At 38.7% G+C, this 24,559-nt stretch overlaps 1 protein-coding gene across 3 annotated transcripts in view; it reads right to left on the bottom strand.

Moving 5' to 3' along the window:
- Positions 1 to 24,559, bottom strand: part of ptp4a3a (protein tyrosine phosphatase 4A3a) — a 54,102-nt gene that overhangs the window by 6,558 nt on the left and 22,985 nt on the right. Inside the window, exons 2-5 of one of the 3 annotated variants that reach the window (XM_052136297.1) lie at positions 18,564 to 18,724; positions 12,937 to 13,461; positions 12,142 to 12,234; positions 922 to 1,052 (exon numbers count right to left, since the gene is read on the bottom strand). In XM_052136297.1, the coding sequence (XP_051992257.1) occupies positions 922 to 1,052; positions 12,142 to 12,234; positions 12,937 to 13,041 (329 nt within the window). In that variant the 5' untranslated portion in view covers positions 13,042 to 13,461; positions 18,564 to 18,724. Of the gene's footprint in view, positions 1 to 921; positions 1,053 to 12,141; positions 12,235 to 12,936; positions 14,565 to 18,563; positions 18,725 to 24,559 lie in introns of those variants that run through there. The other 2 variants (XM_052136298.1, XM_052136296.1) reach the window with 2 other exon arrangements.

The following is a 24,559-nucleotide window of genomic DNA, read 5'->3' as shown; positions in this document are numbered from 1 at the left end:
TCTATCTATCTATCTATCTATCTATCTATCTATCTATCTATCATATATATATATATATATATATATATATATATATAAAACTTTTAAATAAAGGAGATTGTTAAATATAATTTTAGTTTTAGCTTTTTTATCAACATTGGCAGCAACAAAAGTGAACTGCTTTCATACTAAATATTCAACTGTTAAAGTGTATTATACTCTATGTTGGTTTTGAGAAAATCACTTATTTTTTGCCTGTCAGTTTTGGCATTTATGTGTTAAAGCTATAATAACTCTGTATACCAATCTAAATGAGTTGCCATTTGCTAAATAATGTTACTGAATAAAATAAGACCCTGAGGTAACCATGAGCTTTTTTTATAACCATGAGCATTCTTTATGGTTAAAGAATCTTTGTCATGTGGGACAGACAGTCTGACATAAAGGTCATGGAAAGAACACACGTTTGAGAAGGACAGTAAAAACAAATGCTCGTAAAAAAACTTCCTGTTTTATCTTTGGCCCTCACCCCGATGGCCCTAAAAACATAGCGGGATTTGCAGCTGAGTAAGTGCACTGAGACTGTTGAATTTGGCAGAGCAATCTGTCCCCTTTAAAGGCTCTGGACAGCAACTCTTGCTTGCTATGAAGGCAAAAGCACAATTTTAGTCCATAGAGGACTATCAACTTTATCCATGGTTAATAGAGCAGACGAGTCTCCTGAGAAACCAGAGGTGCATAATGTGCTATATCGCACACAGCCCACATTCTTCTCTAGATTAACGTCTTGAACAGGGCACCAGAGGTGGGCTTACTTATGGGTCACCAGATGAGAAATGAACCCATTTCCCTCTGAGTTCTCAATGTTGGTATAAACCAGGTAACAGGCATGTTGACATTTTCAGGACATGGGATTCTGTTTCTGCAAGCACATTAACTGACCTTCCAAGACCAGCCACACAGTGCACAGCCACGCAGCAGCCGGGCTCTTCCATAAAGCGTCTCTTCAGTAGACTGAGCCAGTCCTCTACGATTTTAGACGGTGGGGGAGCGCCATCATCAAACGGCCAGTCCTGGAAAGAGAACAATGCGTTAATCCTTCCAATCTGCAACATAAAGGCTTATTTACAATGAATGACAAGTCTTTAAATCGAAACAATACATTTCTTACAGACTTCTTCAAGCTGGGGTGTGAAAATTTGCTCGGTTTTCAAATTGATTTTATTTGCTCGCTCAATAGGCATTTTTACCAATTAAAAAAAACACCATTATTTTCATTATACAACAATACATTCATGCTATTTTACACTATTTTTAATTCCCAATTGATACTGTGGGTGAAAAACAGACTCAACAATGAACAAATTCTGCAAGTATCATCAAAACTAATTTATTAAACTTGCACACATTTTGGTTTCTTTCCAAATCTTGTTGTCATTGTAAGCATTAATAGTTTTGGAAGTAGTTAAATAAGTTGTCCCAGTTTTCTTTTCTCTCTCCCCTTTTTCTCCCCAATTTGGAATGCCCAATTCCCAATGCGCTCTAAGTCCTCGTGGTGTCGCAGTGACTCAATTCAGGTGGTGGAGGACAAATCTCAGTTGCCTCCACATCTGAAACCATCAATCCATGCATCTTATCATGTGGCTTGTGTCATAGCACGTGTGGAGGCTTCACGCTATTCTCCGCGGTATCCTCACACAACTCACCACGTGCCCCACCGAAAGCGAGAACCACATTATAGCGACCACAAGGAGGTTACTCCATGTGACTCTACCTTCCCTAGCAACCAGGCCAATTTGGTTGCTTAGCAGACCTGGCTGGAGTCACTCAGCATGCCCTGGATTCGAAATTGTGACTCCAGGGGTGGTAGTCAGTGTCTTTAATTACTGATCTACCCAGGCCCCCATTTGTTCCAGTTTTAATCTTTGACAGCCCTAATATTTTAAAGTTACAATTTCTGTTTTACCCCTGGGGTATTGCCAAAAACTGAGCAATACCACAAAAGTTTCAATGGGAAAGAGAGCATAACACATCCATCTCCTCTACGATCCAACATGCTTCTTTGTTAGTAGGGTGAAGAGTGAGGCCTGGGAGGCAGGTGGAACAGCATTCATTTTTGCATGTGTTTCTATCCTGTGCTCCCATGATCTAAAGGTAAAGGGTGAATCACAGCCCCTCTTAACAGGGGGTACAGAAAATTCCACCCTTCCTGTCCTGTTGCCTGTCCAAACCACCACTGATGTACTTAGATGTGGCTCAGCTGCTGTGTAGACCAGCACACTAACTGGCATGTCTTCACAGGCATGGATGCCCACATAAACACGCACTCATGTAATCCAGAGAAGCTTGGCGAGCAAGCTTTAATTATAACAAGATTTCTATAAAATGGGACTGATAAGTGATGCACAGTCACACAACAGCCCCAGGGACAGGACACTCAACATCTGTAGGTGTGAGTTGCTTCAAGTAAACAAGTCGAAAAGGCAAAGCCTTCAAGAGTTTGGCTTTGGAGAGAAGCCTTTGAAGCACGAATGACATGCCACAAATGCTTCCTCTACTTCCCTCCAGTCCATCCTATTGATTTCCTGTGCAAACAAAGCTCATCAAGAAACCTTTTGCATTAGAGCGGATGGAGGGCCGCTGATGTAACGTAGGTTGGGTAAACAGACCTGGCCTACATTGGGACTCCAGCATTAGGCAGAGGGGTCACTTGCTCAAACACACAAGCTTGCATGGATCTCTGTACAGATGGTCTGATCTGGAAGGATGCTGCATGTCACGTGCACAACTTTTACTCTCTTTTTGCTGGCACAAATACGCACACCAAACAACACGCATAACACTGCTGATTGTTCCTAGTGGGGATTTTTGCCTCGCAAAGTTTCACAGCAACTCATGTGCCAGATGACTGATATTTCATGAGCTCACCATGGAGATGCGGAGAAAAACAACAAACATGGGTTTTAGATAAAACAATGGCGTAAAAGTTGAATGCAAGGAAATTAATAGTAACTCCAATGCAACATACATCTAAAGTTTGTTGTAACCTAGAAGTCAGGCAAAACACTGACATTTCCTGAGCTCACCATGGTGCTGAACAAAAACAACAAACATGTATTATAGTTAAATAAATTGTGTAAAAGATTAATGGAATTAACTGATGCCAAATGCGTCATGATAAAACCATGCGGAAAAAGACGAATGCAAGTAATTGATGTTGAATGTGTCATGAAAAAACTATTAGGTAAAACACGAACACAAGTAACTGACGCCAAATGCGTCATGATAAAACCATGGCGTAAAACACAAACAAAAGTAACTGACGGCGAATGCATCTTCATAAAACCATGGCGTAAAACACATGACATATATTTAAACGGGCGCTCAATCACTATTTCTTCAGAATTTTCTGACTTAAGGAGAAGAGATCATCACTCGAAACGCTGAAGCAGTAGTGCGGCCAGCTTTTGCAATGTCTTGTTCCCTTCATCTCAGGGAACCGAGGTTACATGTGTAACCGGAGACGTTCCCTTTCGATTACGGTTCACTCGACATTGTCGTAAACACTTTTGGGGAAATCCCATCACACACTGCACAACATGACGTTATACCCCGAGAGATACACCAGGGTATAAACACTTGTAAAAGGATGGATATATATATATATATATATATATATATATATATATATATATATATATATATATATATATATGGTGTCACATGCCCACTATTCTGTGAATTATTACAATATATTTCAAACGTATAGAATAATGACTAACCCCACATGGTGACAACAAGACATGAAGTTAATCTTATGCTGGGGATATATGAGTCATATAATACACACCAAATTTTACCCTTTCATAACCAGAGGTTGGGAGGGAGGTTTTATTCTTATTGGAAGTGCTTGTGACTTTAGAAAGAGTAATTTGGATTACAGCTTATATGGGTGGTTATATTAAAATTATAACAGGTAACCTGCCCATAATAAAGGAGCTTGGGCTCATCCGCTGGGTCTTAGGATAGTAAGATCACTAGACAGAGAGGACTTGGGAAGAGATGGATGCCACATCTAGATTATAAAACCTTGAAGAACTTGTTTTGCGAAGACCATCCTGCTACAAGGCATACAGTTGAAGTCAGAAGTTTACATACACCTTAGCCAAATACATTTAAACTCAGTTTTTCACAATTCCTGACATTTAATCATTGAAAACATTACCTGTCTTAGGTCAGCTAGGATCACTACTTTATTTTAAGAATGTGAAATGTTCGAATAATAGTAGAGAGAACGATTTATTTCAGCTTTTATTTCTTTCATCACATTTCCAGTGGGTCCAAAGTTTACAAACAATTTGTTAGTATTTGGTAGCATTGCATTTATATAGTTTAACTTGGGACAAACGTTTTGGGTAGCAATAAGATTTTCACAATACGTTGTTGGAATTTTGTCCCATTTCTCCAGACAGAACTGGTGTAACTAAGTCAGGTTTGTAGGACTCCTTTCTCACACACACTGTTTCAGTTCTTCCCACAAATGTTCTATCAGATTGAGGTCAGGGCTTTGTGATGGCCACTCCAATACCTTGACTTTGTTGTCCTTAAGCCATTTTGCCACGACTTTGGAGGTATACTTGGGGTCATTGTCCATTTGAAACGTCCATTTGAGACCAAGCTTTAACTTCCTGGCTGATGTCTTGAGATGTTGCTTCAATATATCCACATAATTGTCCTTCCTCATGATGGCATCTATTTCGTGAAGTGCACCAGTCCCTCCTGCAGCAAAGCACCCACACAACATGCCGCCACCCCATGCTTTAAGGTTGGGATAGTGTTCTTCACCTTGAAAGCCTCACCCTTTTCCCTCCAAACATAATAATGGTCATTATGGCCAAAAAGTTCAATTTTTGTTTCATCAGACAAGAGGAAATTTCTCCAAAAAGTACGATCTTTATCCCCCTGTGCACTTGCAAACAGTAGTCTGGCTTCTTCGAAACCTTTGTGACCTATGTCGATATAGGACTCGTTTTACAATGGCTACAGATACTTGTCTACCAGATTCCTCGAGCATCTTCACAAAGTCCTTTGCTGTTGTTCTGGGATTGATTTGCACTTATCGCACCAAACTACATTCATCTCTAGGACTCCTTCCTGAGCGGTATGATGGCTCCGTGGTCCCATGGTGTTTACAAGGATGAACAAGGCTTGTGGAGTTCCACAATTTCTTTTCTGAGGTCTTGGCTGATTTCTTTTGATTTTCCCATAATGTCAAGAAAAGAGTTTGAAGGTAGGCCTTAAAATACATGCACAGGTACACCTCCAATTCAGTACACCAACTATCTGAAGCTAATAAGCTAATTGCCTAAAGGATTGACATCATTTTCTGGAATTTTTCAAGCTGCTTAAAGGCACAGTTAACTTAGTGTATGTAAACTTCTGACCCACTGGAATTGTGATGTAGTCAATTAAAAGTGAAATAATTTGTCTGTAAACAGTTGTTGGAAAAATGACTTGTGTTATGCACAAAGTAGATGTCCTAAACAACTTGCCAAAACTATAGCTTGCAAATATTAAATCTGTGGAGTGGTTAAAAAATTAGTTTTAGTGATTTCAACCTAAGTGTATGTAAACTTCTAAGTTCAACTGTATGTCCTGCAGGGTCACACCGTTTGTCCATGCCCATGAAGAGGCCATGCATCTAGTTGAATGCAATTTCACACCAATTGGGCATTTCACACCCTGTGAATTATAGGCTAGGGCGATCGCGTTAACGATACAGTGTGAGAGCCTTTGCTTAGATATGGACATGCCTTTTGTGTCCATAACAAACAAAGAGCTGATCTAACAGCCCAAATTTGTGGGTGCGCTCCACATAAGTGTAATGCCCGCAAAGGGCATAATGAATGCATTACCTGCTCCTCACCCAACTTAAATGGTGGGGGAGAGAAAGCTTGTAGGTGAACTGCTTGAGCCCTAAATGGCGTGGAAAGCACCTTAGGTGTATAGGGTTTTTTGGATTAAATGTTGGCCTTTGAAAGCGGTGATCAATATTCTAGACATGCCATTTCCTATTCTGGTTGCTGCCGGCACACTGCAGGAGTCTGTTTTTTTGCAGCTTGCTAGCTTGCTAGCCTGCTTAGCATTGCTTATTCCTCTATGCTCGTCTTTTTATTTTACAGCGTTATTAGGTTTTTTAGTTTTTTAACTGCGTGTATATTACCGTGCACAACCATTTTATTTATTAAATTTTTTACGCTTGTCTACATCTCACATTTCGACTGTGTACATTATTTTTCTCCTCTGTGTTTTACATGGATTATTGCATCAATCTGAAACATTTGCTGATCAGGAACAAACACAACAACAGCAAACAATTGCTTGAGGGATTCACATCGATCTCAAACCATTGTCGCTCAAGAACAACTATAACAACAACAAACAATTGCGATAAGTCATGGCATCCACTCATATTATTGCTTCCTGCATTGCATGCCACATGTTTACTATAGCTTCTTCTGTCAGCAGTGAGGGGTTTACATGTGATAAATGTAAAGAATTAGTCAGGGTGATGAAGAAGGTTAATGAGATAGAGACACACATCCAAAATGCTAGTGGAGGTCAGTGAGAAAGAGAAGCAGATAGATACTTTTGGATGCGGGCAGACAATGATCAACACACACAATTTGGTTCCGGCTGTAGCGCCCCCACAGCAGGGCGTTTGGTTGATGTCTCGTTGGCATACTCACTCAGCAAAGCGACACCACTCTCCTGTTCCTGTTAGGGTTTCCAATCGATTCTCCCCACTCAGTAATGCACCCACTGAGAATTATCTTGAAAGAGACTTGGTTTTAGGAGATTCTATTGTAAGGAATGTGGAAATAGAGACTCCAGCACTCCATACCAGAGCATCTGACATCAGATAAAATGTACAAGTGCTGGCTAATGCTAAACATAGATTTTCTAAAATTGTTATTCATGGACTTGCAAAAACAATGTCAGACACTGTAATATGCTCTGGCCCCCTCCCTGCTCGTTGTGGTTATGAGGTTTATAGTAGAGAAGTGTTACTGAATGGCTGGATGTCTGAGTGGTGTCCGGAGAATAGCATAGACAATATATAGACAATTTGGAAGAGTTTTTGAGGAAGACCTGGCTTGCTAAAGAGAGACTGACTCTATCGCTCCAGGAAAGGTGTCACTCTCCTCTCTAGTAATTTGGCTCAAAGTCTTAATAGTGATAGTATTTGACTGACTGGGGCCCAGGTCAGGAAGCAGACAAACTGGCTAATCCAAACATCTTCTAGCTGCCTCAAGACTTCACACAGGTCACATGAACAACATAGAGACTGCATCACCTAGATAACACAAAGAGTCTGTTCAACGAACTACCAAACACAAACCCCACCCTAAATCCGATATATTCACCTCCGCCTCATTTTGAGCCAGGAAAAACCCTGTCTAGTCAGAAGTTCTCCCTCAACGTATAACTGTCTTGCCCTGAATAGCCAAAACTACACCTTCCATGACAAAATAGTGTTATTGAAATTCAGGATTTTTCTAAAGGAATAAATTAAAGCGCCAACAATATGATTTCTTTTTCTCTGTATGTGGCAACACCTCTAAACTCACCAGGGGGTGATCTGAGACTAAGATGTTTCCAATTGAGCAATCAATAACATATGAAATGAGGGACTTAGATATATATATATATATATATATATATATATATATATATATATATATATAAAAAAACTATTCTAGATTAAATCTTATGGACTGATGAACCCATATGGGTTCAAAAGTCTCCAAATATCTGTAAGACCAACATTTTTACACATCCTGGGAAGTGTCACTGTTGCACATTTAGCTACACTATGATCAAGGACTGAGTCAATCAACAAATTAAAGTCTCCTCCCAATATTATATCATGAGGGGTACCAGTGGCTTGCAACATCCCTTCAAGATCTATAAAAAAAGTCCTGATCATCAGCGTTAGGTGCATAAATATTAGCCAAAACAATAATGACTCTTCCTAATTTAACTTTAATCTGTTTGTGACATTTGTATTGTAGATGCTTACTTATCAATGTAATGACTCCCCTGCTCTTACTTGAGCCAGCACTAAAGAAAACATGTCTACCCATTTCTTCCCACATTTTTCATTTCCAGTGGGGAAAGATGCATTTCTTGAAGAAACACTATATCATATTTCTTACATTTAAGAAAATAAATAACCTTCCTTCTTTTTATAGGGTGCCCCAACCCATTCAGATTCCACGTGGAGAGACAATCCGCTCATATAAACATTTTACATTTTGACATATTAGAAAAAATAGATTGCCAAAAATAAAATTATACCGACCACATTCCAACATTAGTGCAGCAATCAAACCCCAAACAAAAACCAAAAACTGAAAAACGTGCGCATTAACCCCGCACACAACAGTGCCAACTGCGTCTATCCCTCTAAACTCAAACAGTCCATGTATGCCTATGAGAGCCCCAGAGACAACTTTGCCATCAAATTGCTCAAGTCCGGTGCAAATTTTGTGAGAAAGAATTACACAACAGAAGACAATCTATAAAACAAACCATAAAACAAAAAAAAAAAAACATGGCAAAAAACATGTATTAAAGTAACTGATGTTCAATGAGTCATGAAAAAAACTATTCGTAAAACACAACGCAAGTAACTGACGTTGATATGCGTCATGATATCACCTCACATTAACATATGACATTTTGACATATTAGGAAAAAATAGAGTGTGCGCCAAAAATCAAATTATAATGACCACATTCTTGCGGGAATAAGTCAGACAGCTCTTACAGGGAGAGTAAGTCGTGTCTCTTAACTCACAGACATTTTTCCTGTTCAAGGGATATAAAACATTTTTTTGTCAATTGTTTACAAGTCCGAGACGAGTCCCGAGTCATTTTTTTTTGCAACTTAAGTGCGAAAAGTCACAGTCGAAGTCTCGAGTTTCCATCTCGGTTGTATCATGCAATATTAGGCCTTGTTTTAATCGGGACAATTTGCTTTATGTAATAGTGTGTTAAAGTGTTTCATATTCTGTTTATTTCATGAAAAAAAACTATTTGACAGCAGCCACAGAATTATGTTAAAACATATGCAACTCTATGTTGTATACTAGCAAACAGCTTTTAGTCCGTGAGTAAACCAGTATGCCGGTTGTATTCTATCCATTCATTAATGTTAGTGACTTTCTATCTGTTGATATTTCTGATATTTGCAACCCTCTTTGCTCAGCACTAACTATCCGGTTCACTGACTGAATGTTTTTACTACCAGTGTGATGAAACTTCATTTTGTGGGCATGTGGAGAGTTGCGTTTGACAGCAGTGTAGTGTTTGTTAGGACAATAATGTTATGATGGACAGAATATTTAATCTGGTTGCATAAAGTACTTTGTAAACACAAAATACTCTGAATAGGGAACATAAAAAACGCTACTACCATCTCTGACTGATGTTTTCATATGTTTGAGTGTAAACATACAATATGTGTTTTAGTACGCGTGTTTGACCGGCCGACATCAATTATGGCTAAATTATGTAAATAAGTCACAGGTCTTTTCAGGATATGAAAAGAAATTTGACTAATATTTCTGAAAATACTGAATTCCTGAAGACCCTATTAGCTTGTTCGGGTGCATTTGATTTGGGTTAGAGCTAAACTCTGCAGGATGGTAGCCCTCCAGGACTGGTTCGAATTAGCCTTGGCGTAATACATGTATGCAAGAAAATGTTATCCAATACATCATACATGTTGCAGACTTTGTTTTGCCCTTGTATCTTAATACAGACATCCTATTCACTGTGGGTTAGAGGCAACCAACTTGTCTGAAGGACAAAAAAAAAAAAGATGATGGTTTGGTTATGGCAAATAGCAGAACATAGGAGAACTTGGCTGTGAGACTGGAGAGGTTTGCTGAGTGTGTCCTACAAATTCACAGCAGTCAGTGAAGTTGAGACTTATGCAACAGCTTGCGCTGTCTTTCTTCTTCACAGACTTGCTGTGAGAAAGTCAAGAGGAAAAAGTATAAAAGAAAGGTTGGGTGGTGGGGGAAGGTGGGCGGGGACTGAAACGGAGGCCACACGGAGAGACCAGGCTCTGCAGCTACCATAGCAACAGTGAAACGTTGACGTTGGTAATAAGAAACATGTGTGGCTGCTTGGAAGAGAACGTTCTCTATAATAAAGATAGTGTGTGTGTGTGTGTGTGTGTGTGTGTGTGTGTGTGTGTGTGTGTGTGTGTGTGTGTGTGTGTGTGTGTGTGTGTGTGTGTGAGAGAGAGTATATAGGGTCAAGGGGGACTGTGGGGATCTGTCATACTTTTTGCAGAAGACTTTCAAATACTGTCTTTGTGAAACTTTTCACCTTCTTTTCACCATTCCAGTCTTTAAATGTGAAATAAGCATGATTTTGGATACTGCTCACTGGAATACCTGATGCTGATTACTTAATTGCAGCATTCTGCAGTTAAAGGTTCTAATATCCCAGTTTATTATTCATTGACAATTATAAGTAAGCCATTCATGGGTTTACTTCCCCCAAAACAATGATGCCTATATTTTGAGTGGCCCACTCAGCTCTACACATCCCTGTCCATCTAAACCTATAGCGTGAGTTTGGGGCATGGCTACTTGTAGCAAACTGTTCAACAGGGAGAATATGAACGTCCATGGCAGACGTGTTAGAGAGGAAACAAACTTAGCTTTGCCAAAAGTTGAAGACTTGCTAAAAGACATGAAGACAGAAGTAGTAAAACCAGAGTGGACGTTTACAAGGTGGATTACTTTTTGGGGTTCGGTCTTGCTGTTTGCTTCTGAACAGCTACGCTACACTCTGGTTGTGCCACAAAAGTTAGCTCATTACTGTCAAGTTTCAGATAAATTCGTAAGATACTCGGAATATGTATTGTTATGCTTACTAGTTCCCAAAACCCATCCTACTTCTGGATCCCCTGCACACCAGCTGCTGTTCAATCTATCGATGTAATCGGACGAGCCGATTCCACTGGAACACTTTCTGTCCGGTGTGTTTGTTATAGTGGTCTTGTTTATTATGACGTTAAACATTTATTACATTTGATTTAGTATGGCCTATTTGTTTCCGTATTCCATAGGAAATCAGAGAGTGCGAAAGGGTGTGATGAGTCTAAAGGGTTTTGGCAAAGGTTGTTTGAAAACATATTTTATTTTTGTAATTCTGTTTGGTGCTACTAGTAGTACAGAAATGACACACTCAAAAATACTAAATATTTTTGTATAATGACCACCTAACTTTAGAATTGACCATTGTCCCAGCAAACTGATTTCTTACATAGTTCCATGTCTTTCATAACACTCTGCAACCTCTCACTTCTCACATAATAAAACAATTTAAAATCAAATTCATATTTCATGCGCATTTATTTATTTGGCAGTTTTTAAAATGCAAAATGCTTGTTATCCATTTACAAGGACGTCAGGTGTGGCTAGTGTTGTCAAAAGTACCGACTTCGTTATCAAGTCGGTACTGAAATTTAAAAAATGTGACGCTTTGAGCGCTGTTGAGCGGAATCGTAAACACCTCTGATTGGCCATTGTGTTCATGTGCTCATCCGATATGTCTGTGATTTGCTACAATGATCAACGCACGGGAGCGTTTGAGAGTACACGGAAGTGTTTGAAAGTTTTTTTAAAAATGGGAGTTTTGAAAGCAAAGCAGCCGTCTATCAGCAGAGCGGTCCTGCTTTCAAATGCTCCCGTGTGTATCTGTGCAAGCGCTCGGTGAAGAGCGTCATTGATGTATATTTACAACATGTTTTTGAAGCGCTGATCATTTTAGCAAATCACAGACATATCCGATGAGCGCGTGAACACAATGGCCAATCAGAGGTGTTTATGATTCCGCTCAACAGCACTCAAAGCGTCACATTTTTTAAATTTCAGTATGGACTTGGTACCGAAGTCGGTCCTTTAGACAACACTAGGTGTGGCAATGACAATTTCTGTTAATCGGCCAAAAGGGCATATTTATTGACGATAATCTTTTGATAAATTTACAAATATCGGCTGATTAACAAATCAGTCTATCACTACCCTGGTGACTGTATATTATCTCAAACATAGTCATCAAGACATCTTGCACTCACCACAACTGTGATTCCATCTTTCTCCAGTGGGGTTTTGTCATAGGTTACCTCACAAACTCTGACCACCGTTGTGGCACCATACTTCTTAAGATCCTAAAGCATGATGAAAGACAGGCAATTTCAACACGGCACAACCGACTTTATGAAACAAGGGCAGCAATCATCATTTGCTCTTACATAACTTTTTAAAAATATATTAAAACACAAACACAATTATGTTAATGGAAAAGAGGTAAGGTAAGCCACCCGTGAACATGCTCTGTCCCTCATCCCTGCCATGTGATGGGAGCACTGGGATGGGTTTCCATGGCAACGGAGGCTTTGTGGATGTGCTGTTATCATTAGAGCTTCTATGGTTCATGCACACTTTCCCAGCAAGATAACAGTGAGTGGGCCATGTGACAGTGGAATTGTCTTACGATAGACCATGTGAGCCAAAACGGGATGTGCCATTAAAATGTGTGTGCATTAAAGCGAGGTATGAATACAGAAGCGGAGGATGGGAGGGAATAGATAACACAAATAGACACAGAGAAAATGGGACATACAGAGTAGCGTGAAGAGATCAACCGATATTGTTTTATTTAAAAGCCAATGCAATACCAATTACCGATAATTTCTATGTTTATGTGTCATATAACCATTAAACGTTTGACTTTCCTCAGTTCCTCAGTTTTTCCTTTAGAGACCCATCAGTAGGTTTTTATCAGTAGATCTGATTTGATAGAATGGCTAACACAGTAAGTGAGAGTACTGGTAAAAATCATTACCGGTCCATCTCTAAAAAGTTCTTACCTCTTTGAAGCTATTCAGAGTGGAGTTTGTCGGGTTGTGTGTTATCAAGAACCGCATGTTCTTGTAACATACCTCCACTGGAGCCGGCCGGTTCATTCGAGCCATTGTGCAACCTCCAACTCAGTGTCCAAACTTTGAAAGAAACCGTTTACAACCAAAATCACCCAAAGGGTCTTCTTCACTGTCGTGTTCAGTCTCAGATATTTCTATGTGAATAAAACACTGTATGACTCCTTAATGTTCAAAGTCCCAAAGTCTTGTAAACTCCCTTTAATGGCTTACTGTAGCCAGAGAGGCAAGATCAACCCATTAGATTTGTGAGGAGTTTTGGGTGGTGGAACCACAGGCAGCAGAGGTAACAGCTTCTCAGTGCATCCACAGATCAGTGCAGGTCAGCGGGTAGCATGTCAAGAATTCTCCCCTTGTTTAAATGCTTGGATGTTGAGCATGGCAGTAGTCTCCAGTTCTCTGCAAGAATGCCATAGATAAAGCTGCTACCGAAGTGTTGAGCTGTCAAAAAGTGATCTGAAAAAGACACAAGTGAGTTTATGATTGTAAAATTAAAGACCAACAAGCAGAACAGGGACAGTCCATTTAAGACAAACATGACGCAGACAGTGACAGCGCATAGTAACTATGAGTGAGAGAGGGCAGATTACAGTGTCCCTGAACCCACCCACACAATGCCACTGTTCACACAAACTCAAAATATTGCGCAACATAACAGCAGAAAGCAGAAAACAAGAAAGTAAATACAACCTCCTAGGCTTGACATTAACTAGGCCCTTTTTTCTCAGGGCTTTTTCAAGATAATTTCAGTGTCAAAACTAATTCAGACAACAATAAAGGCAGAATTAAAATTTTTGGATGAACTATTAATAAAATATATTATAAATATGGTTACACGTGGGTTTCTACATTCACAGGCTCTGTAATCTTTAAAATGTTAAAGAAATAGCCTCACTCTTTATTTAAATCATCATCCAACACAGCATTAGAATATTTCAGATCAAAAGGTCTTATTAACCAATGCTGGTTTAACAGTGTATATTTAAGCAATATTTATAGAGTTCAGGATTACAGTAGAGTACAATGTGAACTGGCACAGATGCATTGAGAGACATGCACAAACAGCAGGAGATTCTTAAGTATGAATGCCGCTCCCATGTGTTCTAGTCTGTGCATTCCCCGCAGATCTGTAACTGCAGGGACCAATGCAGGTGGCTTCAGCAGTGTTGTCTATGGCACAGAACTTAAAGATGCAGAGACTCACTGAACAAAGAATGGGAACGAGTACTTGAATACTTTGAAGTGACAGCAATGATCGATCAAGACAACACAATAAATGCATAATTTGACTTAAAGGGATAGTTCAACCAAAAATGAGAATTATCTTATCATTTACTCACCCTCATGTCATCCAAGATGTATATGACTTTTTTAGTTTTTTAGAAGAATGTATCTATTGGTCCATATAATACAAATGAATGGGTGCCAAAATATTCAAGCACTACTAATCCCACACTATTCTTTTTTTATGCTTTAATCTACAGTACATTATCAAAGAAAAAAATGGAAAGACTAATTCATTATCAAAATAATCGCAAGTCGCTGCCCAAACAACTAATAATAATAATATTTTATACAGTACTGTGCAAAAGTCTTCGGCACATAAAATGTTTCAAAAAAGCATTTGTCTTAAGATGGCTATTTATATCTTAAGCTTTAGTGTGTCAACTGAATATATAAATGTTAGATGCCTAAACTTACTTTTGCAAATAGAAATGATCAGAGTAGAAGAAAGGGGTGCTCTGCAACAGATGTCATGGCCCCCACAGAGCCCCCACTGAACATTGAGTCAGTCTGAGATTACATAAAGAGACAGAAGCAATTGAGACAGCCTAAACAGATTGAAGAACTATGTCCAGGTGTATCTAGGAGAATTGGGGCTGTTTTAAAGGCAAAGGTGGTCACACCGAATGTTGATTCAGCTTTTTTATGATTACTGGACTTTGTATGACATTAAGTGATAAATGAAAACAATTTATGTAATCATTTTTTGAAGACATCCTCAATATGCAACATTTTTCACAAGTGCCTAAAACTTTTGCACAGTACCGTATTAGGGATGCACCGAAATTATAATTCTGGGCTGAAACCGAAACCGAAAATCCAGGATGCACTTGGCCGAAAACTGAAACATACTTTTTTTTTTTTTTACCCATTTTGTTTTTGTGTATAATTGTATTAATATTATACTTTTTCATTAATTTCATGAATTTAATGAATCTGAATTGAAAAACTACAAACCAATAAAATAAATCACACTTTTATTGAAAGTAGCACACCAAAATTGGACAAAAAATATATTAAAACATATATTAAATATTATTCTTCATTCAGTTCTGTAAAAATCTAATTTTACAGATTTTATTAACAATTATCCAAATAATGTAAAGTTTTAGAAAACTATTATATGCAAAACAATATATAGTTTAAATATGCAACAGTAATTTTTATTAAAACAACAGGCAGAACACAGAATGGCAGAGGGCCTCTATTCCACTGATCTATATAAAACTATAATATATAATTATATATATAGATCAGTGCTCTATTCTGTTTATGTAAACGTATGTACACTTTAAGTGAAAATGATTGTGCAAAACAGCAGTAATTGAACTAAATCCAACCTCAACTGTAAACGACAGATGTATCCTCAAGTGAAGAACAAGTGTAATGTAATTGCTATACACATCATATTGGACCGCTTTCTATTTAACTACAAGTGACAGGTTTCTCTTCAAGAACAAAAGTTGCTAAACTTTCTGACAGTCTCTCCTGTCAGAAAGCTCATCAAAAACATGAGATGCTGCACTGAACAGACTCTCACTCTCTGTGCTGGTGCTTGGGCAGATAAAAACCTCTCTTGAAAGTTCTGCTGAACAAACACTGCAGATCGCAAATGTGATCTCCTTATCAGAAACTTTGAAGAATTTCCACACCGCTGACATGATCGGCCTTTGTTTGGTAGCGCCGTGATAAGGGCTAGATCGATCCAGAGTGAAATCTGAGCACTGAGGTGCGGGGCGAGGAGGTATATATTTTCGGCTCATATTTTCTCTTTCGGCCAAAAAATATATTCAGTGCATCCCTATACTGTATATTATGTAAATATATATATTATTTTTAGTCATGCTACATGGCTTTCTGGATTACTTGATTCTGGATGGTCAATCGTGGCATTCTGTGGTCAAATACTTTTGAATAATCAGCACAAAATATGCCGACCTGGGTATATATAAAATCATTGTATAGTACTTATCTATAAACTTCAGTTGTTGGACACAAAATCAACATGTGAAACAAGCAACAAGAGGAATACAGATCCACAGGGGTTCGACCCAGAGGTACTGTACTTGCTTATTTCATGCAGAGTAAGGTTAATTGAGTGATTCTGTGCTATGTCAACATGACACAGGGGTCACACACATTCACAGATACACACAGAGTACTGCGAATATCTGTAAACAATCTCTGTTGAGGCAACAACACCACCAGCATGAGATTACTAGTAAACTTACAGCATTACCATGAACTTCAGTGCTGAGGGTAACCATGACAGTGTTGTTGCACTTGTATCCACAGACCAATTACCAAGCCTTGCCCCTTATCCCTTAGTCCTATAAGACCACTAAGGCCTTGTTCAGACTGCCTCTAAAAATCAGATTTCTTTTGCATATACTGATTGCATCCAGATGAGTTTTTGATAGTTTGGTTAGCAAAAAAATACATGGACAGGGTGCTTAATTTTCCAGCATCTGTTTGGAAAAGCATTGTCACGTGGGTACACCTATGTCATTACCAAAGCAACCCATGAGTTGGCTCAAACAAAAACATACTTTAACTCCATAGAAAAAATGAATAAGCCAATGAACGATGTTATTGCGATTTTACAAAGTTTAAGCCCTGACCCAAACCTAAACCAAACCATGACTTTAATAGGAAAATAAATTGTGTACCATGTAAGATAGACAACTTGGGGGTTTAGAATGAGAAGAGGGAAGCGTATTATAGATTATTGAAATACGTCAGTCATTTGTAATGCATAAATATGGAATAAGTAACCATTTGTTCTCCACAGAATCCTTTCTTAAAATAAAAGTGTTGGAAAGGAGGCTACCTAAAACTTGATGCCTACATTGTATCGATTTTAAATAATGAGCAGGTTTACATGCTAGACTGATTATGCTTAATAAACTGACTATGTGTGTGGTCATGTAAACACATTCAATATTACACCTTTATCGGTGTAAGATCATAAACACGAAGCATAAACCGATCGACATGGTTAGATTTTTGCCCACTACACTGATTTCGCATTGCATATAAATACATAAGCAGTGTTTTTACCGGCATATCCAATGTGCGCACATGTTGTGTGCATGCCTCTTCACAGTTTCATGACAAAAGCAGAAAATAATGCAATTATATCAAAGGGCATGTCAACACGAATTTCTTACTTTGTAAATAAGCTGATTATTGGTAGTAGTCAGTGTATTGGTATGCATGTAACCCGGCTCAATGTTTGTTGATTGTTGGTCTCTATGGAATAAGTTATACCTTTTTGTACAAGCCAAGTCATACCATTTCTGATGATTTTGCCATCTCAGACAGATTATTATGAGCTGTAATGTGACTGTGTTTGTGTTTTCAATTTATTGTCTATGGGAGCTGTGCAACAGGGTTGCATGGTTGAGGGATTGACAGTGGAGCAAGCCGTGAGAACGTCAAAAATTTTGAGAAACATTTAACTTTAAGCACATGAGTGGACAAAAAACGTGGAGCCGCAGCGAATCACTGTGAAGTAAATGCAGTGACACTACACATTTTATAAACACATCCACAAAGCTGCAGATCTCTGGCATTTTGAGCATTACTGAGCAGATCTCTTCCAAGCGTGTGCATGGGTAAGCTCTGACAGAGCATTTGACGAATAGGAAAGGCATTTATGACAAATTTTGCAAAGTGAGGATGTCTTCAAAATAATGACAGAAATAGTTTTCATTTATGACTTAATGTCATGCAAAGTCCAATAAACTTAAAAAAGCTAAATCAATATTCGGTGTGACCACCTTTGCCTTTAAAACAGCCCCAATTCTCCTAGATACATCTGGACACAGTGGTTGTTGGCAGATAGGATGTTCCAAGCTCACCAGTTCTTCTATATATTTAGTCTCAATTGCTTCTGTCTCTATATGCAATCTCAGACAGACACGATGTTCAGAGGGGGACATGATATCAGTTGCAGAGTTCCCTGTAAACTTTTCTATTGGCAAAAGTAATGTTTGGGAGTCTAACATTTATATTTCCTATTGACACACTAAAGCTGAAGATATAAATAACCATCTTCAGACAAATGCTTTTGTGAAACATCTTATGTGCCAAAGACTTTTGCACAGTACTCTTATCTCGCAGAGTTAATAAAAGCCCAACTGGACCCACCTCCCTGAAATTGTCCTTGGTCAACGTATGACTACGTCAAAGTACACTACAGCAAAGGTTCTGAGAATTCACATTTCTTACTTTCCTCAACCTTTGGTCACATGATGGAACAGCATACTCACAAACACGCATTTTTCCTCTATGTAGTTACGATGTGTGACACACCATACCAATTGAAATCAATGGTTTTGCAATGTTCCATGACATTGTGTGAGCTTCTGTGTGCTGGCACCAAAACAAGGTGATATGGGATGGAAATGGAACAGAGGCCCACTGGGTTTACCTGCAAACACACAGACACACACACACACGCACCCTTTACATGTGGTCCCTGGTTACATTGGGGACCCATTAGAAGAACACAACAACTACCTTGATATTAATTTCTGCCAATAAACAAGCACCATGGTGCTCTGCATCTGTCACCTAAACCTTGGCAGCTCAGAAGCTTCTTGAACTTCAATAGGTCACGTTACTATTTTCAATCCCCAAGTCTTTGGGCAGCATCAAGAAATAGTCTTATATGAACGACACATTTTGAAGATGGGGACTATCTGGAGGATAACTTTAATTGACCTGGTGGAAACACCAAAAGTTGATGCATTATAAAGCAAATATTAGTGAAAATGGGGCTGATATCATTGGACAAGGCATACATTTTTTTTATTATTATATTTTATATAAGTTTATATTTTCAACACTCATAGTTTAGTTTTCAACACCATTTTCCACCTTTTCTCTGACCCTTAAAAGTTCTAACGGTCTTTAATTCTGCCTCTTCACCTTTGAAATCAGAAATGGTGCTCTCATTAGACTGCTGAGTCTTAAGTAGTTTGCACTGTTTCATCCTTCAATAACATCCTCTTTGGAAAGCCTGCATTACACTTTGATGGGTCACAAATCTGCACTGTAATGTGCCACTGAAACTGCTGTAACAGACTGAAATTACCAGAGGCATTGTCCTTATTCTGGGATCCATCAGAAAGATGCAGATTGGCTGGTGCTATACACAGCAAGAAACAGCACAAGAACTATAGCACATTATTTTCATTAGTTCCTCTGGTGTTTAGGAATAATAGTATCTATAAAACAACTTCTCATCGTGATTGGGCAGGCCAAGTTTCTGAATACCAAATAGGCATCTTGGACATGAAATGTGGGCAGTTAAAAGTTAATGAATTTGGGAACATCACATCAGAAATCCCAAGGTTTTGTAATATGCAGTTTTTGCAGCTTAGTTTCAATGAATGGTGTTATTGGGATGGGTTTTGGGTTTTAAAAGTTATACTATGTTTTAATGTAAGCTTTTTAATGTAAATATATAAAATAAAAAATCCCTTATGATATTACCACTTTAGAAAACAAAAAAAACATTTACTTTTTCAAAGCAGCACGTGACTGCCACTGCCAGAAATGTGTCAAAGAGTCAACCCTAAGATTTTAACCTCCAGACATGCAAGCCATGCTAACTGAACTGTATCTGACAAACAGCAAAGAGTGATGATGTGACTGGCCCATGTGCTACGTGTCACCTGCATGTTAAAAATAGGCCCGGCAGCTGCTTTCTGATGCTGCTTTCTGATTTAGCCCTGGCTGGACTGTGGCAGTGGATATGAGATAACAGCGGGTGGGTGTTTATTTTCAACAGTCTGGATTTGTGAGGTTTGTATGAGAGACCAACTGTCATCCTGAGAGATGGAAAATCTGTCATAAAAAATTTATTTATTGTGCTGTTGATCTGGAAAAAAGGGCATCATAAAGTTGTTGTGGTGGAAAGAACAAGATTAAGTTAACCAGGAAGTGTGAGATCAGTACTGAATGTTGACAAGCTGGCTTTAGAGATTGTGTCAAACATTGCAAACTAAACTAAAGGTTGAGCACTTCGTGGCTCTAGTCATCTAGAACTGGCAAACAGCACAACATATATTTAATCCATAACATGTTTTGGAATGTCTCCAGCTCATATTGATTTTATAAGATATACAGAAATGATAGGCCAATAGCCAGACCAATTCACTTGCCGATAAGTGTCCATTTTATCAACATCATTAGATAAACGTGTTGACTTGGCAGATTAGCCGGAGTGGTAGTTCTCCCGTGTGTCAGTTATAAAATCTCTGATAGCTTTATTTTCTGTTGTTAATTCTAGAACTTTGAGTAAATATTAAGTAAAATATTTAGTCTTCATTTAAGCGATTTAATGCACATTTAAATTGAAGTCCTCAATAATATAAAAACTGGAGTTTTGTGACTTTTAACAATTTAGTGCACTCAAAATAAAATTATTTATAATATTATTATTAAGGCACACTTTTGAAACAGAATCAGAATGAGCTTTAATGCCAAGTGTGCTAACGTACAGGATTTTTGTTTTGTTTTTGGTGATAGGAGAAACAAGCAAGTGCACACTGAATATTACAGTGAGACAGAATATAAAACAAGGATAGAGTGTAAATAGACATGCAAAAACATAGGACGTAGAATGGCATATGTACATGTGCAAGTGGTACTATAAGTGCAAGGTAGGGGTGTGCACAGTTTTTTAATTAAATAGGAGTTAATTTATATATGTACATGACATATTTATACATTATTGCACTATGGGATTCCTGAAGGCAGTTTAATTGTTCATGTGGTAAATGGCCTGAGGGTAAATACTGTTCTTTTGCCTGGATGTCCTGGTGCTGAGTGCTCTGTAGCGCAAGCCAGAGGGCAACGGGTGTGGGTTAGGTTGTGTGTGGTCCAGAATGATTCTACCAGCACTTTCCCTCACTCTGGAGATGTACCGGTCTTGGAGCGTGGGCAGGGGGGACACCAGTAATCCTCTCAGCGGTCCTGATTGTCCGTTGTAGGTTCCTTCTGTCTGATTTGGTGGCTGAACCAAACCTGACATTTATTGATGTACACAGGTCAGACTCAATGATGGCTGAGTAGAACTGAGTCAGCAGCTCCAGTGGCATGTTGAACGCTCTCTGCTGGCGAAGGAAATATAATCTCTGCTGAGCCTTCTTCACAATGGAGTCTATGTTGGTGTCCCACTTCAGGTTCTGAGTGATGGTAGAGCCCAGGAACCTGAATGACTCCACTGCTGCAACAGTGCTTTTCAAGAGGGGTGTTCTTTGCAGTGAGCTGGGTCAGTTTGGTTGAGAGAAGATCATGCATGATGGTATTGAAGGCTGAACTGAATTCCACAAATAGGATTCTTGCATAGTCCCAGGTCTGTTGAGGTGTTGCAAGATATAATGCAGTCCCATGTTGACAGCATCATCCACAGACCTGTTTGCTCAATAAGCAAACTCAAGGCGGTCTAGCAAGGGATCCAGTGATGTCCTTCAGGTAGGCCAAAGCCAGTCTCTCAAATAACTGCATGACCACAGATGTAAGGGCCACATGTCTGTAGTCATTAAGTCGTTTGATTTTGGGTTTTTCGGGACCAGAATGATGGTGGAGCGTTTGAAGCAAAACAGGGAACTTCACATTTCTCCAGTGATCTGTGAAAAGATGGGGGCCAGTTGGTCAGCACAGATATTCAGACAGGCAGGTGAGACACTGTCTGGGCCTGAAGCTTTTCCTAGTGCCGGGTCTTCTAGTTTCCAGAAGACCCGGCACACATCCACCTCACAGACCATAAGCGCAAGTTGAGTAGCAGGAGGGGGAGGAAGGGGGTTCCAGAAGGTGTTAGTTTGTGTGAAGTAAAGATCAGAGTGGGGGAGGGGTGTGAGACTGGGCTTTTCAAACCTGCAGTAAAACACATTCAGTTAATCATACATTTGTTGATTCTTTACAGAGCGAGGGGGAAGTGTCTTATACTTAGTAATGCTTTTCAGGCCTTTCTACACAGATTCAGGATTGTTGGCTAAAAACAGTTTTTTCAGCTTTTCAGTGTAGCTTCTTTTATCCACTCTGATTTCCTTAGTCAGTGTGTTTCTGGCCTGGTTGTACAAGATTTTATCCCCACTTCTGTAAGCATCCTTTTTGGCATGACAAAGCTGTCTTGAGTTTTCCTGTAAACCATGGTTTATCTTTATTGAATGATAAAAATGTTTTACTAGGGATGCACAATTCCTTACAGAAACTAATATATGATGTCACATTATCAGTGAGTTCGTCCAGGTCTGTGGCTGCAGCTTCAAAAACACTCCAATTAGTGCAGTCAAAGCAGGCTTGTAGTTCCAGCTTCGCCTCATTAGTTCATCTCTTTACAGTCCTTACTGCAGGCTTGGCTGATTTTAGTTTCTGCTCGTAAGTCAGAAGATGAGCCAGACAGTGATCAGAGCGTCCTAAAGCTGCACATTGGTGTACTGATGAATCATGCACAATACCATCACAGGCATTTATTTAGGAAAATTGGATTAATGTTGCTTTAGGATTCTGAATACTGAGGTCAGGCTTAGATGAGTTTAGGGAGAGCTCGTCAGTGTTTTTCTGATTTGTTTGAGTGTTTCAACTTTGTGTTTCCTTAAATCGTTTGTTCACAAACCACACTTTTGGACAAAGTAGACAAAGTCTGGGCATTTTAATGTAGTTTTAGTCAATGAAAACTTTTGACATTTTAGTAACATTTAGTCACTGAACACTGTAATTTTTTTTTCTTTGCCATAAGAGTATTATTGATAAGCATTTGTCAATCTAGTCCATCCAAAAAATGTCACTCTCTCTCTCTCTCCATTTATATGTATATTTCCGTACAGAGAACAATTATCGTGGTTTCAATTTTATTTCGATTAATTGTGCAGCCCTAGTGTGTGTGTGTGTGTGTGTGTGTATATATATATACATATATATATATACACATACACACACACACATATACACATACATACACATACTACTCATGAGTACTTTTAAATTTACTCTTTCTTTACGCTACTCTTTTACTCTTACTTGAGCAGTTTTTAGGACAGGTATTTTTACTCTACTCAAACTACATATTTTAAGAAGTAACAGTACTTTTAATTGAGTATTATTTTTCAGTAATCTTTCCACCCCTGCTCTTTATCCTCTCTGTGCAGCAAATCAGAATAACTACCGTATTGACTATAGAAAATTTTATATTCGGACACATTTTAAAACAAACCAGAATATTTATCGAAGCTACAGCATATCTGAAGGTTTAAATTTGTGAATGCTTAGAATTGTAACCAACTCACCCTCCAGTGGCCACACTGTATGCATCAAGGGCTGAGCAAGCGCTAATTTATTAGAGTAGCAGTGTATGCATGCTGCAAAAAAGATTGCCACTAAATCTAGGCACGATCAGTGCACCCCTAAATATTATGTATACTGTATATCAGCATATATAAGATGCAGTATATATCACAGCATATATGTTCATCACTGTCAGCCATTGAAAACCCCATTTTTGCATCCACAAATTTACAGCACTGGAGTTTATAACAGTCATGAAGTCATAGCATATCCATGGAGCTCCATGGTTGCATGGTAAGAATCCCATACATGTGATAAACAAATGACATTTGGAGTTGGCATTGTGTGCTTGTGTCCCAGCAGCTGATGGTCCATAGGGGCAAATCTGCACCTTTATGCCCAAACACAACCATGTACTTCCCATGGGGATAATGCAATTGGCCTCCAATAATCTCAAAAGCATGGTTCACCATGGCAGGAATTTGTCCAGCTACGTGCGAGTTGTCATGACTGGTGCCATGAAAGCAGGAGGCCCCTTCACTTAAAGCCATTATACAGTGATGTATATCACTTGGGAATATTAGCTTGCATTTTGTCATGTCAGCTTTAAGATCAGATTCCACTACTAGATGAAACTTTAGGTAAATTAGCCTTTAACCCCAAACCTGACCCGCAAAGCAGCAGGCATCTTCATTTAACACATGCATTAAGTGATGTGGGATTTTCATAATGACTTCAAAGAGCACGTAGTTCCTTTCAGTACCTTTCACTCTTTCATAAATAGGTTTCTGAACGTATACATTTCAGAAAGTATATTATTGATAAATGGTCATTTAACATAATAGACTTCGAATTGTGATTTATTTGGTATCAAGTCCAAATTATAAAGGCAAAATATTTTACACTTGGTGTTGTTGTAATATTATAAAGTGACACTTTTTGTTATATTTTAATAAATCATTATATTATA

The sequence above is a fragment of the Xyrauchen texanus genome, chromosome 10, assembly GCF_025860055.1.
Source record: "Xyrauchen texanus isolate HMW12.3.18 chromosome 10, RBS_HiC_50CHRs, whole genome shotgun sequence".
In the NCBI taxonomy this organism is placed as follows: Eukaryota; Metazoa; Chordata; class Actinopteri; order Cypriniformes; family Catostomidae; genus Xyrauchen; species Xyrauchen texanus.
Note: the sequence above shows the minus strand (reverse complement) of the source record. Positions and strands in the feature narration are given on the sequence as shown.